Source organism: Drosophila subpulchrella, chromosome 2R (assembly GCF_014743375.2).
Source record: "Drosophila subpulchrella strain 33 F10 #4 breed RU33 chromosome 2R, RU_Dsub_v1.1 Primary Assembly, whole genome shotgun sequence".
Classification (NCBI taxonomy): Eukaryota; Metazoa; Arthropoda; class Insecta; order Diptera; family Drosophilidae; genus Drosophila; species Drosophila subpulchrella.
In genome coordinates this window covers 2,053,249-2,068,502 of record NC_050611.1, presented here as the reverse complement: position 1 = coordinate 2,068,502, position 15,254 = coordinate 2,053,249, and the positions used below count along the sequence as shown (strand labels likewise).

At 43.5% G+C, this 15,254-nt stretch overlaps 5 protein-coding genes across 7 annotated transcripts; 3 read left to right on the top strand and 2 right to left on the bottom strand.

Moving 5' to 3' along the window:
- Window positions 1-536, top strand: LOC119549230. Its single transcript, XM_037857115.1, has one exon. The coding sequence runs from the start codon at window positions 40-42 to the stop codon at window positions 475-477; it is 438 nt and encodes a 145-aa protein (XP_037713043.1). The 5' UTR covers window positions 1-39; the 3' UTR covers window positions 478-536.
- On the bottom strand, window positions 495-5,554 carry LOC119549229 (protein germ cell-less). Of its 2 annotated transcripts, none has more exons than XM_037857114.1 (4): window positions 5,344-5,554; window positions 2,717-2,873; window positions 1,718-2,665; window positions 495-1,638 (listed from the first exon to the last, which is right to left on the bottom strand). In XM_037857114.1, the coding sequence occupies exons 2-4, from the start codon at window positions 2,848-2,850 to the stop codon at window positions 1,014-1,016; spliced, it is 1,707 nt and encodes a 568-aa protein (XP_037713042.1). In that variant the 5' UTR covers window positions 2,851-2,873; window positions 5,344-5,554; the 3' UTR covers window positions 495-1,013. The 2 variants fall into 2 exon arrangements, with proteins under 2 accessions (XP_037713042.1, XP_037713041.1); XM_037857113.1 differs by having other exon boundaries at window positions 495-1,641; window positions 5,344-5,553.
- Window positions 5,555-7,101: 1,547 nt separating this feature from the next.
- Window positions 7,102-12,959, top strand: LOC119550642 (tetraspanning orphan receptor). Of its 2 annotated transcripts, none has more exons than XM_037859482.1 (5): window positions 7,102-7,254; window positions 7,467-7,662; window positions 11,009-11,186; window positions 11,257-11,395; window positions 11,539-12,959. In XM_037859482.1, exons 2-5 carry the CDS (start codon window positions 7,489-7,491, stop codon window positions 12,332-12,334), a joined length of 1,287 nt encoding a protein of 428 aa, XP_037715410.1. In that variant the 5' UTR covers window positions 7,102-7,254; window positions 7,467-7,488; the 3' UTR covers window positions 12,335-12,959. The 2 variants fall into 2 exon arrangements, with proteins under 2 accessions (XP_037715410.1, XP_037715409.1); XM_037859481.1 differs by having other exon boundaries at window positions 11,009-11,198.
- LOC119550641 (kelch-like protein 26) lies at window positions 7,676-10,831 on the top strand. Its single transcript, XM_037859479.1, has one exon. It carries the CDS (start codon window positions 9,423-9,425, stop codon window positions 10,776-10,778), a length of 1,356 nt encoding a protein of 451 aa, XP_037715407.1. The 5' UTR covers window positions 7,676-9,422; the 3' UTR covers window positions 10,779-10,831.
- A 743-nt stretch (window positions 12,960-13,702) lies between the features above and the next one.
- LOC119550347 (peptidoglycan-recognition protein SC2) lies at window positions 13,703-14,343 on the bottom strand. The gene has a single exon (XM_037858966.1). The coding sequence runs from the start codon at window positions 14,335-14,337 to the stop codon at window positions 13,780-13,782; it is 558 nt and encodes a 185-aa protein (XP_037714894.1). The 5' UTR covers window positions 14,338-14,343; the 3' UTR covers window positions 13,703-13,779.
- Between the last annotated feature and the right edge of the window lie 911 nt (window positions 14,344-15,254).

Genomic DNA, 15,254 nt, shown 5'->3' with positions numbered 1-15,254 from the left:
ATTGTCGTATGAATTTTTTTTTCAAAATTATTGCCCAAAATGGTATGTTCAGAGAGAAAGTGTGGGGCAAGGTCGGCTTCTTGTGGTCATGTCTCGAAGGCGACGTCAATCAGCGGACATTCTATAGGAAAGCACAATGGCAATGGACGCAATCCGTTCTTCCGGTTTTTGGCCCACTTCCGAAAATGTTTCAGAACTTGGCTCTGCCACTTGCCCTTGGGACAAGTAACTCTAATGGCCAGCCGGGTATGGAATTGTATGAGCCTTGAGGAGAAGAAACCCTTCATCGCGGCTGCCCGGAGGTTCAGCTACACGTTTCGATCGCGAAGCAAGAAGGTCAACTGGGTGCTGGACAAACTTCGGGAATCCGCTGCTGGGGCAGAGTGCCAAGCCCAGGCACTTTGGACTTTGATGCATGGCATCAAGTCCTGGCAGCAATGCGTTTTGAATGATCTTCTAGACGTGCAATACAATTAAAACCTACACCAGGACGCTTTAAATTAAATGTATTTTTAATAAATGATCTCTCAAGATAAGTTACTGTGCGTACATGTAGCGAGTAAAACTGTGTTAGGGACAGTAAGCATATGCATTGAACTTGCAGGATTCGAAGACGCTTAAAACATAGTTTCTTTGCCGCGTTCTTGTTACTTAAACATAACAATCAATCTTAAAACTCCGAATTTACAAACTACATGCAACATCTACATTGTGCGAGGGCACTGGAGCGTGCGTCTACCCTAAACAAGTAGATGACGTTAAGCGTTATTACAAGATACTAATGATGTAAACGATATACAAAAATATAGATTTGCGCATACCAACACGATCGCGGATATGCTCATGCTCAATGTACAAACTTCTAGATAAGATTGATCAGCCGCAGCTAATCGCGATGGCGAAAAACGAATTTACAATTAGAACTACAACGAGTACCGGCCGTAGCGGGTAAATGAACAAAAAATGGTGGTAGTGGTGGTACTGGTAATGGTGGACTGCTTCGATGATCGTGCTCAGCACGCCAATTGGCCGCATATGCCCTCCGTGTCGCCGACCGGCCAAACTATCCTCGGCCGCGGAGCCGGTGAGGATGGCGTTGTCGGCTCCGAGTCGCCAATGAAGACAGCCGAATCATCGGCACTGGACGGTGTTAGCGGTCGATCGCTGTTCGCTCCGATCTCTGAAATGGGTATGGACAGCGACGTGGTCGCCTCCTCGCTGAGCGGCACAATCTCCTTAAAGCTCTGGTTTGGCGGCATCACCACCAGCATATTAATAGAGATTAGCAGTGGGTGAACCAGTTTCGGATCGAGCACCATCAGCGGTACCTCCTCGTTTTTCTCGAGGCTTAGGGAACAGATTTCAGATGTCTGAGTGAAGATTGGCTGCCGCTGGGCGTTTATCGAGGTCACTGTGGTGCGGACCATGAACTTGCGCTTCGTCTGCAGGCTGAGCACCCGCTCGTGCTCGTGCCGATGATGGCGACGAATGTTCAGTCTTCGGGAGTCCATTATAAGTATGAGATCCATGCCGTAGTTGAAGCCCGTCCAGCGCCACTTCTGGTAGCCAGGCTCTAGCAACATACGACCACATCGCATGCAACTCTCAAAGAACTGCTCGTCGTCCAGCTGCTGGGGACTGCTGTAAGCGCGAAACACAATACAGATTTTAGTTATTAGTTTTTTCCCTGTACCGGCCAACTCTTCAAAATACTCACCAATCCTCTTGCCCGTGATCGATCCGCAGTAGGGCGTCCCAGTGGTTGTGGATGTGCCGATAAAGCCACTCCTTGGGTATGATGTTGTCATTGTAGATGATTTTCAGATCCATGTAGTGGTTGGTCAGGTACTGGGTTCGTAGCTTTTGGAAGACCCTTATATATGGCTGCCCCTCGGGTGTTGCCAGGAACGAACGCTCCTCCATGCGGCTGGTGAAGTACGTCCACTGGACGACATCTCCGCTGGGGGTGTGCGTCTCCACGCCGGCATTGACCAACCGCTCTTGCGCCTTGACCGCTTCTGCCCGCTGCACAGGGTCCTCTGGATCGTAGTCGGGATGCAGGCACAAAAACATCCATGTGCGCAGTAATGTGTAAAGCGAAAACTCTGTCTGCATCACATACAAATCGGGACTGGCGGTTAGCGCACTCATCAGTTCGATAGAGATGTGCCTCAGCAGATTCGGCTGTTTACTGTAGATACTTAGCAGGTTAATCTGGAACCACTGGAAGGTTGACTTCTTTACGGCAACCACACCGTATTGGCAGGCGGCCTCGTAGTACTGAATGGCTGTCTCCGGACTGATGTTGTCCACCATCACTTCGGCACACTTGTCGATGATCCCGTCCAAGTGGAAGAGCGTGGCCGTGGCCAGGACCGAGATCACGTCCGCTGACTCAATCTCGATCTCATCGGAGTACATAGATCCAAAGACAGCGTCCAGGCTGGCCACGGTTATCCGTTCGTCGAGGATCGCGATCTGAATAAAGTTCTGTTGCGCCTCCCGCCAACTCCCGTTGAACATTGTGTAGAAGTAGGGACTCTGGCTCAGGTAGACCTTGTGCAGGTGCCACACTTTATCCAGAGCCATGACAGCCACATCAGAGTTCTTTTCCTCCTTAAAGAGCGCTTTGTATATGTACTGGGTGGTCGTAAGAAGCTTTTTCCTGAGGGGGAAATGTTATGTAAAGGTTGGTCCTAAGAACGTAACCACTTACTTCTTGGGTTGCGTGGTGTCCAGCTGGGTCTGCTCATCCTTGCCCAGCGAGGAGTCCGTGCTTCGCTTCCGTTTTCGCCGGTTGCTGAACACCTCCGCTACGTTCATATGCATGGAGCCCACGATCTGACCCATGGCTCAGCGCAGGATTCCTCAGTCTGAAAGGAAAACAATTTGTACACGAAATTTAGTTTATATTCAGTTTATCATAACAGATTTCGGTCAACAGCAAAGATAGGGGGATTTATATCGATCTGACAGGTTGCGTGTTGATAGTGCCCCAAATGGAACCGGTTGACCCACATTCGTTCCGCCAAACTGTAACGCCACCCGCTGTAACGGTGGGGAAACTTTTCCCGGGTGGGCGAACATTCGTGTGGGTGACTTTTAGGGCCCTAAATCCAATGGAAAGCGCTTCTATTCATCAATGATGGTGATGACATCACACATCTAAGGCGTGATAAGTCAGCTGCAATCAAATTTTCGTTCGGGGAGGTTCGGAAAACTTGAAAAGCATTGCTAGATTGCAACAGATAAATATTTGATGTCTAACTAAGTAATTACACGACTTAATTGCCTAAATAATTTCTGTGCTTTAAATTTAACGGATGGCGCTTCGTCTTTAGCATTTTAGATACGCATATTTGTAGATGGCAATAGAAAGATAATCATTTTTTTGATTTCAAAGCAGTCATATAATTGTTAACGTAACGACCCTTGAGTTTTAATTTGTATGACTCAGTAATAACAGTGTATAGTATATAGATACGTGGTGTAATAAATTGTAAGACAAATTTATAGCAAAAAGATTTATTTTAAACTAAATTCTATATAATAAACTGTCGTAACTGATTTTCGAATGCTAATATTGCAGTATTTATAGATATAAAAATTATAATATAATAAAAAGGTGCTGCCCATAAATTATACAATTTCGATGCGGCCTTAAATACCTGATCCGCAGTGTAGTCACGAATATTTTTTGGTAGTATCAAAGCGGCGGGGTCTATAATTAGAATGAGATCAAACGAGATCGATTCCATGCGCGTTTTTATGCTTTGTTTATGCTTTGCCGCCAATTGCTGGAGCTGGACGGGCTGTTGTAACCGTGTCAAGGCCGCGACGGAAGCTACAATGTGTATATACATTTATTGTTGCTGCTGCCCATTAACAACGAACAAACGCTTTCGTCACCTCATTGATATGGACGACCAGACAGGCAGGCTCGATAATACTCGGCCGATGATTATAATTATCTATTCAGACTCGGATCCATCTTGAAGTAAAGATTATTGAGCCCATTTGGGGAAAGGTTGTTTGGGGGTCCACCAGCAGATGGCGGGTTTGTTTTGGTGTGGCGCAGTTCCGAAAACAAAAGTAAACTATTCGAAACCGGTTCCTCATCGTGTATTTCTTATAAGACCAAAACAAGGCGATTGCAGCGCTTTAAATTACGTCACCAGTTGAAGCCAGAGAGCAAAGAGAATTAAAGGTAGAGAGAGGAACAAACAAAAGGGGGTGGGACAAAAGACCACCAACTACAGGCGGACTTCAAAGTATAACTCGATTTTCCACTAGTCGCTATAAAGAAATGAAAGATAATTGCGTGGAGAACACAATTTAGAAAAAATAACCGAAAAGTGCATCCACACAATAAGAACTAACTACTACTAACTACCAAGTTTAATATCATACTTCCCTGTAATACCCAAAACCAAAATGTTATATTAAACGATATTATTTTCGTTAATATTCTTAAATATTTAGTATATAGAAAGTATTGCTTACAATTTATGAAGGTGTGGGGTATCATTCATGACAATATCCGAATTAAAATAACCATTTAGCGGTTTAGCAGAGGTCTATTATGCTGTTGCTAGATGGTAGTTTCAGAAGTACTATTCATTCACATGGAAGATCTACTGTAAACATGTGTATATAGGAAAGAATGATATCACGCCAAGTTATAGCGTTTATTTTTAAAGTAGGCCCATTGTAATTTCTTATTTAAAAAAAAAAAATAACTTAAGATTGAAAAAAAGTTAATGTTGCCCAAGGAGTTAACGGCTAAATAACGTGGGTGATCGTCGAAAGAAGCCAACAAGCATGGGCGGAGACTCGAACTCGCGTACGAAATTTGGTAGGGAATTCCAGTCGCCTCAGACGACAGAGCCACCGCAGCTAGAAAATTGGGAACGGCAGAATTCGGTGTAGATGTGTTTATACTGGGTAACTCGTTTGGTAAACATTCAGATAAGCCAAGACCGCTCACTCACTAGTTTATGATGGCAAATCAGCTGATTGGCAGTGCCAAAAGCATGTTTATTCGCACTTTTTACGATTGGCTGTTTGGCCCTGATAACAGCGCTTCCACAGATATAGAAAACGGACTACCAATTATTTGACACATTTCTCCCCATTTTCCTGGCTGCGGAGTGCAGTTAATCTAAAGCTATAAATAGCAAACAAAAGTGAATTCGGTGGGTGAAGAAGTTGGGAAAAGCAGAGAGGGGGAGGGATGGAAATCGAAGAAAAGAGAGGGAGGAGGAACCGAGAGAGAGCGCTAATGAACGACGCAAATCTGAAGGAAACAAGGTACACAAAGGGGAGCTGATAATCGAAACTTACTGTAAATATGCAGTTACAGTTTGCAATTTTATGTAACTGCAATTGCACTCCGCCGTCCACTAGCTTGATTATCAAAAATAAAATAAACACCTTCTAAAGTTCTACGCGAGTATGGATAAGCGTGCGTTTAAACCATTCCAATTCCGTTTGCTGACAAATTAATCTTTGTTTTGCTGCAGTTCAGTTCAGGCCTCTCCGACAGTGTGACCGCGGTACTTGTTTGTTATTAATCAAATATACCAAACACTTTGAAAACGGTCATGCTGAAAAAATGGGGCGCCACTTTTAAAATTGCATGCATTTTGGTAATATAATTGTGTGGTTAATGTGGTGTTTAAAGTATATATTTTTTGTGAAAAGCCATTTTGAATTTGTTACCATACATTTATAATTTTTCAAAATTAGTTTCGAATTATTTTTAGAAATTCTAAAACTTTGTAGTACATGTTTTCAAAGTATTTCACAAAAATATAGCGATCTAAAATCAAAAAGAAGAAATAAATTTTGATCTCGGTTAATTTAGTTTTGTATACATTAAATCCATTTAAAATATTGCTTTGCACTTTTGTTTTGCTAAATACAAAAGGTTTGCAACCTCTTCCAAATGTAATAGTTCTTATGTTGATAGAAAGCGATCGGATTTGCCGTAAATTTTGAGCAACATTGTGAAATGAACACCGTTTTACAATAATTATAGATGCAAGTAATGGAAAATGTCAATTCTTTGATCGAGACATCAATAAAATATGGAGTTAAAATAAAAAATAAACTCGCTAAAGATTACAACAGGATTGTCGAATTTTAGACAGCTTTTAATCAACTGTTCCATACCAACTCCATTATCTGAAATTTCCGTAATTCAACATCCGCGAGGCTAAAGAATCCAATTTAAGCAAAGGTGTTTTCAATAACTTCATCTATAAATATAATGCAAAAGGTTTTAAGGGATCACAGAATAACGGTATCTCAAAATAGAAAATGTCAGCACCTTTAAAAATTTAATCAATTATCGTGACGCTGAACGAAGGATCTAGAAAAATTTAGATTACAGCGGACTGGCGGAAGTTTGAACGAAAAAAGTTATTTCGCGATGTTAAAACATAGATTTTTGACTATAAAAACCACAAATTTCATTAAAAAAATCCTTCTTTCCGCGACAAGATATTTCTTGTTTATATATGTAAGTCGAACAACAAATCGCATGCGATCGGACTTATAGTTTTCTCGAAATCGTGTCCACCGTAAACCTATTTTCCGAAAAACACTATTCCGTTCAAGTTCACTGCTTCTGTATCCAGAGATAGTTAGCTATGAAATGCAACATTTTCGGTTCTAACCGTTAGATTGGTCTGATTTTTTGTGTGACTAATATAAGTAATAACTATACATTTGGAATGGGTTTACCTGAAGAAACGCTAAAATTTGGTTTACTTCTACGCTACTTCATATCGTACGTGGGAACTGAATGGAACTTTGTGGTTCCCTTTCAGAAGTAACATTACTTAATTATTGTTCAAAAATTTAATCAGTCAAGACTCTTACTTTTGCATGATATTTGTATTTTAAGGACTTAAAAATCAATTAATTAGTGGCAACATAAAATTAAGGCATAACCAAAAACATAATTTTTTAAATCTAATTTTGTTACGTGTAGAAAATATGAGATAGTTTACGAACTAGAGGTAACCCATCTTCACGAACATGGCTCTTATAGACGCAATCAGTGTTGGAAAACGACCATACATAGTGTGACCTCGTCACGCGGTATTTTGCCACTACCAAGATATTAGTGTTCTTGAGTTTTCTTTGCTGCGCAGCAGTAAAATTAAATTGAATACATTCGGAGGCAAAAAAAGGCAAGCTGCGGGTACAAATCAGAGTTGAAAGGTTGCATAGGCCCGCAAACCGAAGGTACGTCCACCGAGTGGGGCCAAAACAATTGCCGAATCGGCTGTGCAAAAGGTCAAAGTGGCAGCCGTGAAAAGTGGCACACAAAAACAAATACACACTCAGATGCACACACACACCCACACACCCGTGGGTGGAATAAAAACACCCACAATTACTGATGGTTTCTGCACTCGTTATCGTTATCGCTTTCCTTTCGCACCTATTTTCCGCAGTCGCTGTTTCGTGGGGCGTGCAATGTTCAGGATCCACCTCAAAATGGGTCCGCAACGCAACCAGCTCCACAGCAACAACAACAACAATGGGGCCACCGGAAGCAGCAGCACCGGAAATCGGCACCTGAAGGAGTTTACCTGCTGCTTCGGCCTGCATGTCCACACGGCCACCTTGATGATCGGATTGTGGCATTTGGTAAGTGCATCGAAGGCCCTTTGACCTTTCGTGGGTGTATACCCAGTTACACCCACGCATGCAATCCGGTGGATTGTGCGAAACATTTTTGACCCCGCTCAGTGTCACTCGGGAAAAATCAATCAGCCAATGACTGCAAAACTTTACGATTCGAGGCGAGCCAACTCTGCACTTTCCCCGCCTGTGACGTCAATGGGGCTGATTGGCCGCTGCTGCGTCAGCTGATCAAATTGAACCACAATCGTAGGGGGTTTTGGCCATCGGCCATAGCCACTGCGGAAGTTTCCAAATCCCGCGCCCATTGTCCGAAACTAACCTTTCACAAGCCCCTGACTTCGCATAAGCAATTGCCACACTGGGAAAAAACATTTCTATAATAGCAATTTTTGATGGTAAATGTACATATGTTTGAGTATTTAATAACTATGCTATATATTAACCTTATAACCTTTAAAAATATGTTCAATAACTACATTGTCTTCGTTTCTAGAGATTGTGGGTAAAGGCAATCTTAGTTATAATATCCAAATTAATCAGACCCCTTCACTGTTTTAAAAATCTTTAAACTTTGATTTTAAACCAAATCGCTTTAAAAGTCTTCCAGAAACCAGCTATCTTTATAAATGTCAAATAATTAATATATTAGGTCAATATATCATAATGTTTTTTGATATTTTCTTGAACTGCTGTTATCTCTTGTAAAAGATCGAGATATTTCAGTGGCCGGAAGAGATTAGGTGACCCCAATATCGGTTTCATGTGTATGACACTGTGCCTAAGAAACTATCAACTTGCTGTGTTTCTCTCAGTGCACTTAATGTTCGTGTGTATCGACAATCCGCCCGCAACTACTTTCATCATGCATTTTCCCTCTGATACCTGGTGTTTATTACGGCTCAGGTCACGTATTGCAGCTGCAAACTCCGTCACATGCGTTGCCTCAGTAGTTACGGTTTGGACAGCACTGAAGTTTTCTGCCGTAATCTGGTCGATCTCAAGGGTTCCTTTGTTTACGTTTTACAGATAAGCATAGCATTGGGGCCTGAAAAAAAACAAAACAATTGCTCAAATCGATGGTTTAGTTGACTCATCAGAGTGACAATTAATTGTTGGAGCACCCCAATGATTGCAGATAAGCACCGGCTCACCGCAGATTAAATTTCATACCGATAATTAATAAGACAAATGCTGGCGAACTGCCGCATCTAAGGTCGAGACGTCATCATAGTACAGACTTCAACCTGAGATACTTAGATACCGAATCGGATATCCAACCGCGGCCATATGTGCAAACAGCAACCAGATACATATTTCTATGAGCAATTCAGTTATTTTTAATAAATACACGTACTGGACAGATGATGCGAAAATATTTACTCTTCAGGGGTTTACTCTTGCTTTTCGGTGTATATCTTTCTTCTGGAACAACCTTCTGAAGTGGGCTGCCATAAATCTGAGAATTGTTAATTCAGCTGTCATCTATCAGCACACAGGTTGCAAATCAAATGAAGCGAAGCTTCCTTATCTATTTTGGCCAGCTTATCTTGATGACCGGACTCACACACCTGCTTAACGCACTTGAAATACTTTTAGATGTTGAGATATCTCTGAATTTCCCACTCGTGATCCTTGGAATCTTATTCAAAACTTGTTGAATTATTTTCTGGCAGCACACATTTCGCTACATTGCTCATTTCCAATGAAAGCGCTTCCCGAGGAAGCTGTCCGAGTGGTGAAGGCGTTTGCAAAATTCGAATGCAATGCCCAAAGCGGACAACAAAAAACCTGAACACCATTCGAGTTGTGGCTTTAGTGCTAGTTCCCAAGAAACATCCATCTTACGTCCCTATGCAGTGGAGTTGGCGGAGGAAAGCGAAACGGCAGAGGAGGAAGCAGAGGACCCGGAAAAGGACAATGACCTGAAGCCCCTTTACGTCAATCCAACTGGCATCAATTGCTCTTCCTCCTCCGTGCTAAGCATCCAGGCTGGCGTCTTCAATACTCTTAGCGAGCGTTCTATGTCCTCCTTGGGCTACTCGATAGCCGATTCTTTGAAGAAACAGGAAACCTGTAAATCAGTAGCCCAAAAGGCCAATCTGTACCAGGAGATTGTCTGCCTTGTAAAACGGCGCGTTCAGACTAATTCAGAGGTCACCATCGGAAAGAGTCGACATCCCGTGCACCTGATGGCCTTGCAGAGCTTTTCGCGAATGTTTCGCGATATGAACAACGACTTGAGCGTAGACCTGCCTGAGGAGAAGATCACGCCTCGCTCCTTCTGCCTTATCTACGACTGGATGGTCGAGGACACGCCGATCCTACCGCGCCTCGGTCTTCTGGAAGTCCTACAGGCCGCCAGTTTCTTGGACATTCCGCAACTTGTCCGTCAGTGCCAGTATTGTCTGGAAAACGGCTTCAGGGAGGACTCCGCGGCGATGCTGTACTTTGAGGCTAAGATCCTCAAACTGGAGGAGTCTCACCGGGAATTTCTAATGCGCGTATCTAAGTTTTTTCTAACGCTGGTAGCCTCCCAAGAGTTCCTGCGCTTCCCGCTGAAACCATTGCTTATGCTAATCAGTTCGAGCAGTATTGGCGTGAATATGGAGCTCGAGGTCTTCATGGCGGCTGCTCGCTGGTTAAACCACCACTGGCCCCAAAGACAAAAGAACATAATTGCTGTTACATCCAGCATTCGTTTCGGACTGATCCCTCCGTGGTTGCTCATCCAGTTGCAAAAGCCGGATGTCACCGCTGTGGAAGTGAGGAGAATCGTATCGGAGCCAGAGGTGCGTCAAGCCATTCATGATGGCATCGCATACACAACCACGCGGCTCTTTTATGGAGCAGATCGCGAGGCCTTTATGCAGCATTTGCGTAAGACGAGTGTCAAGCCACCCATGCAACGTAACTGGATATACGACCGAAAGTGCCGCCATCATCATCGCATGCAATGCAAGATCACGCTGGACTTAACATACGAGACGTTCGTGGAATACCTGAACTATCTGCAGATGCAGCACCGGGACTACTGGCATTCTATGGAGCAGGCAGAGACCAGCAACGTGTGTTTCAATTGCCAGGCCAAAAAGTTGGATCGAACTAAGCCCATTAGTTGAGTTTAGATGTTGGTTGTAAAAATTGTGAAATATATCTTGATACTTACTCGGAAGTTAATCTGTTTATTTCGTTAAATAATAGGCAGCGTGTGCTAGCTAGGTAGTTCACATGATTTTTCTAGTAAAACATACGAAAATGTCCATATGCTGGTCTTCCACAAATACATTTTAAATTAATTGCTATCTTTATTTTCATTTGACACCTTCTATAACTTTCATTTTACTTTCAGTTTTTGAACATCTTGGCATTGAGTGTTCTGGCAGTCATATGGCGCAATCCCGAGATGATGGACGAACTGGAAGGCGGCAACCACGACTACACCGTGGATCTGAGTGCACCGGCCCTACCCACGCCTCTAAGCAAGGTCGAACCGCCCTACGCCTACCGTGACCACTCCTTCAACTATCGTAAGCGTTACCGTAAGCAGTGGAGAGAGAAGTTTTCGCAATGCATTTTAATTGATGTGTCCTCCCGCAGAGAACTTTGACATGGGCGGCTTGGTATGCACCTGCATGATAGCCATCACGCTGATGATGATCTACGGCACCATTAAGGGAAAGCCATCGCACCTGTTGCCGTTCTTTTGCCTGCAGTTGTTCGACTTCGCCATTACCACGTGAGTGTTATAGACACAACTTTACAGATCTAAACCTTTGCCTAAAATATTTTTTAAATCATTAGAGGCTTTTATTAATCCGTGAAAAGGGTTTACTCTTAAAGATTAATATACTAATGAATGTGTTTTATTGTGCATTGCAGTCTCACCGCCGCTGGATATCTGTGCTACCTGCAGGCCATACACAGCATCATTGCCGAGTCGCATCGCTTGCCATGGCGCGAGAAGCTGCTGGAACTGCCGCCTGAGGAGCTGGTTGTGGTGGTCCTTGTCGTCTTCATTTGCATCGTTTTTCTCAAGGCCTATTGCATTGGTATCGTTTGGCGCTGCTACAAGTACTTGACTCTCCGTCAGCAACACGTTCGCACCCTTTTCCCCTTCTTGGAGCCGCCAACTGGAGTGCACAGTGTGGGTGGAACCTTTGGTGCCGAGGAGCGCTCCTATTCCACCTTGTTGCCCAACTACGATGAAGCGATTGCCCAGTACTTGAAGCAGGCACCACCGCCGTCTTACCAGGTGGCCATGTCCAATTACGAGGAGGCCGAGGACGCAACGGCTGAAGGGGCAGAGGTTAATCCCTCGGTGGCTCCCCTTTTTGTCGCCCTTGGAGCAGCCACCACCGCGAACGCAGCCTCTAACACGGATGACAACATGGATAACAACAACGATCAGCCGAACAATAACAACACGATGCATGTCAACGCCAATACGCCACCAATGCGACGTAGCGATGCTGCTGTGAATGTCAATGTCGACGAGGATGATGACGACCTGGAGGTGATCGACGCTGGCGTTGATGTAATCGGGGGAATTCCACCTCCGCCGCCCTACAATGACGTGGCCGACGCCCAGGTGCAGGTGCCATCGCAGTCGCCGCTGCACCGCCAACCCAACATCCCGGGACAAGTATTCGGTGGGCGCGACGAGAGCCAGGCCTAAGTTGTAGTTTGAATTAGTTTGCTTCTCATGGCGAGTGGGTTGTGATCATCGGTGAACACCCCTCCCCACATCCTCCTCTTGCCCAGATGTTCTGGTTTCTGGTCTTTCATCTCACAGCTATCATTCCCAGGCACACATACACGGTCTTAATGGTTGCTTCAATGTATTGATCAGTGTTTTTAGAGAAACAAAACGCAAACAAGTATTCGCTTTTAGCCGTCGCTCATTATTGTTGTTTAACGTACAATTAAGATGCTCTAGTTGCTACTCATTTAGTAAACTGAACAAGCATTAAAACCAAAAACATTTTGCGATGCTGGCAAGGAAAGCTTCAATTCCTTTTCGGCCGCATCTGACCCGAACGTAGCTGCAACAATTTGTTAGAACGTTTTTATTTGGCCCGAATTAGCCTGAGCATTTCGGATAGTGTAGGCCCAAGTAGTTGTTACCAGAGAGTGTCGCTGGCATTGTAGACACCTTTACGATGTTCTTTGTTTTAAGCTATCTTGTAAGACTATGCATATTGAATACCGAGTACTGAAGTAACATCGCAGGCAGACATAATCTATTAATTATGATGATATTATCAGCAACAGTAAAGTTTTATGTGTGTACAATATCTAAATGTATACTGTGTACTAAATATGCAGAGATATTCGAATAAAAATTAGTTTATATTTATTTTGTTGTGTTTTCATTTTTACAGACTGAATATAAAAGGTATATATATATTTAGTATATATACTATTGATCAGGATCACCATGTCCGTCCATATGAGTTGCACATTCTGGAGAAGCCTATATACCGACGGCTTGCTTAAAAACGCATGTCTGTTTGGCGCCCACATATTGGTCGACATTTCCTTCTTTATCTCGATAGCTACATAAGATATTAAGATTATTTCCTTGTACGCATTCTTGAAACTATAAGAAACAAAATTAGACAATGCAAATTCCGATTTTTTAATCTCGTTGGACGGGAATTCCCCATAATAATAAGGAAGTGCGCTGGCGCCATCTACGTTGAAAAGCAACGGGTGTATTTCAATTATGGGTTTCATTATAATATTGAGTATTGAAACGTGAAAATTTTCATTTTTTGACAAGTTTTCTTTCTGAAATAATACATGTTTGCATTCCCTCTCGAAAGTTCAACCTTACTAGAGGAGCGTTATTCGTTTCCTCAGTTTGAACAAAGAAGGATCCCAACTACACCTAAATGCAAGACACCTCTTTTTATTCTTATTTTTCAGTTCGAGGGAAGTCACTGTCTGAAAGTTTTCGATCGTTAAGCGATGACTAAGCCATTAATAAGAATTGAAGTCGATCACGAGAAATAATCCCCCTCAGAAAAAGTACCCGAGTTTATATTATTGTGTGCGATTGTATTTTTTTATTTTGAATCAATTTTTCTTTAGTTATTTTTATAAATGCCCTTTTTTTAGCTAAACGCTCTTCCAGTTGGACCAGGTGCGGATCTCGTTCCAGATGTTGGTGCCGGGGCACTCGGTGGAGCCCACCTGACGATGTCCGTAAAGGATGTATCCGGAAACGATTTGGCCGCGGGAGACGGCGTCGGAGAGCAGACCCTTGGCAGCGGTGATCTGGGCAGAGGTGAGGGTGTCGGTGTTGTAGTTGCCCAGGAAGGAGATGCCAATGGACTTGGAGTTCCAGTTGGTGGCGTGAGCACCCATCACGTTCCATCCGCGACCCTCGTACACGTTTCCATCGCCGCCGATCAGGAAGTTATAGCCGATATCGGCCCAGCCAAGGGAGTCCATGTGGTAGGCCTGGATGTTTTTCAGCTGGGTGATGCAGGCGGCCTTGGTGGAGCAGTAGTTTCCAGCGGTGTGGTGGATCACGGCGTAGCCCAGGGAGCTGGCCAGCGTGGTCTTGCTCGTGGCGGAACGGCCGCCCCACCCCGACTTGGAGATGATGGTCACACCGAAGACGGCCTGGGCGCAGAAGAGCACGGCCAGAAGGACGAGAGTTTTGTTTGCCATGGTTGCGGATCGATTGTGCGGCCTGTCGTCCGGCCGGGCCTTATATACCGCCCTCTTATCGCCTGCAAGCCGATCCCGGGCTCGCGCTCGGGCTGCAATCCGGGTCGTGTGCTTCCATCTGATACGGGGCTATCTGGTGGCCAGATCCTGATACGGCGATGACGACGGACCAATCGGGCTTCTAATCAGGCCAAGTGGCATTAATTAAATTGTCTAAGAGGCGGATGTATATTGTGCAGCCTAACCCCTGTCATAACAATGCAGCTATTATTGATGCTTGGCAAATGAGAGGGCTTGTGAAGTTTTGAAAACTGGATTAAAATAATACTTACAGCCAGTCCTCACCGAATTCTCAGACTAATCTTTAATAAACCTTTAATTAAGGAATCAATGTTACAACTTCGTTTTTATATTTATTGTTAAGATTTACATGCATAAGTTTATACTAATTACAATTTAAGAAGACAGATTACTTTTTTGAATAGATAACAGTAACAGTCAATTCGATGATGAACTTAACTGCGTATCGATTAATTGTGTGTCCTTAACTATTTCAAATTGCCTATGATTGGGTCCTGTTTACGATGTCAAATTATCCACTTATCTTTTTAAAAATGTTGCGACTTTTTCCCCCTTTAAACATGAACATGAATCAAAATTTTCCTGAGCTGGTAACACCAACCTCGGGTTTCTCTTTGACCCCCATTCTGCATAGCAACAACTCCTTTCCCCTTAAGATGAGACAGCATTTTTTCGGTCTGGCAACGCTTGATTCTTTTAATTCTGAGAAATTTTAAAATATTCTTTTAAAACATTGCATACTTTCCTGATTACTTAAAGCTTAAGGATTTTGTGTAGAGCTTTTATGGTGGTAGAAATTATTATGGGAACTGAACATAAAGTAAAAGGACATTTTA

Bases quoted from the DNA above. Each gene is read 5' to 3' on its own strand.
- LOC119550347 (XM_037858966.1), bottom strand. From the start codon at position 14,337: ATGGCAAACAAAACTCTCGTCCTTCTGGCCGTGCTCTTCTGCGCCCAG.
- LOC119550642 (XM_037859481.1), top strand. From the start codon at position 7,489: ATGTTCAGGATCCACCTCAAAATGGGTCCGCAACGCAACCAGCTCCAC. The intron at 11,199-11,256 runs GTAAGCAGTGGA...GTCCTCCCGCAG, and splicing joins CAACTATCGTAAGCGTTACC to AGAACTTTGACATGGGCGGC. The intron at 11,396-11,538 runs GTGAGTGTTATA...TGTGCATTGCAG, and splicing joins TTCGACTTCGCCATTACCAC to TCTCACCGCCGCTGGATATC.
- LOC119549230 (XM_037857115.1), top strand. From the start codon at position 40: ATGGTATGTTCAGAGAGAAAGTGTGGGGCAAGGTCGGCTTCTTGTGGT.
- LOC119549229 (XM_037857113.1), bottom strand. From the start codon at position 2,850: ATGGGTCAGATCGTGGGCTCCATGCATATGAACGTAGCGGAGGTGTTC. The intron at 2,666-2,716 runs GTAAGTGGTTAC...TTTCCCCCTCAG, and splicing joins GACACCACGCAACCCAAGAA to GAAAAAGCTTCTTACGACCA. The intron at 1,642-1,717 runs GTGAGTATTTTG...TCGCGCTTACAG, and splicing joins GATCACGGGCAAGAGGATTG to CAGTCCCCAGCAGCTGGACG.
- LOC119550641 (XM_037859479.1), top strand. From the start codon at position 9,423: ATGCCCAAAGCGGACAACAAAAAACCTGAACACCATTCGAGTTGTGGC.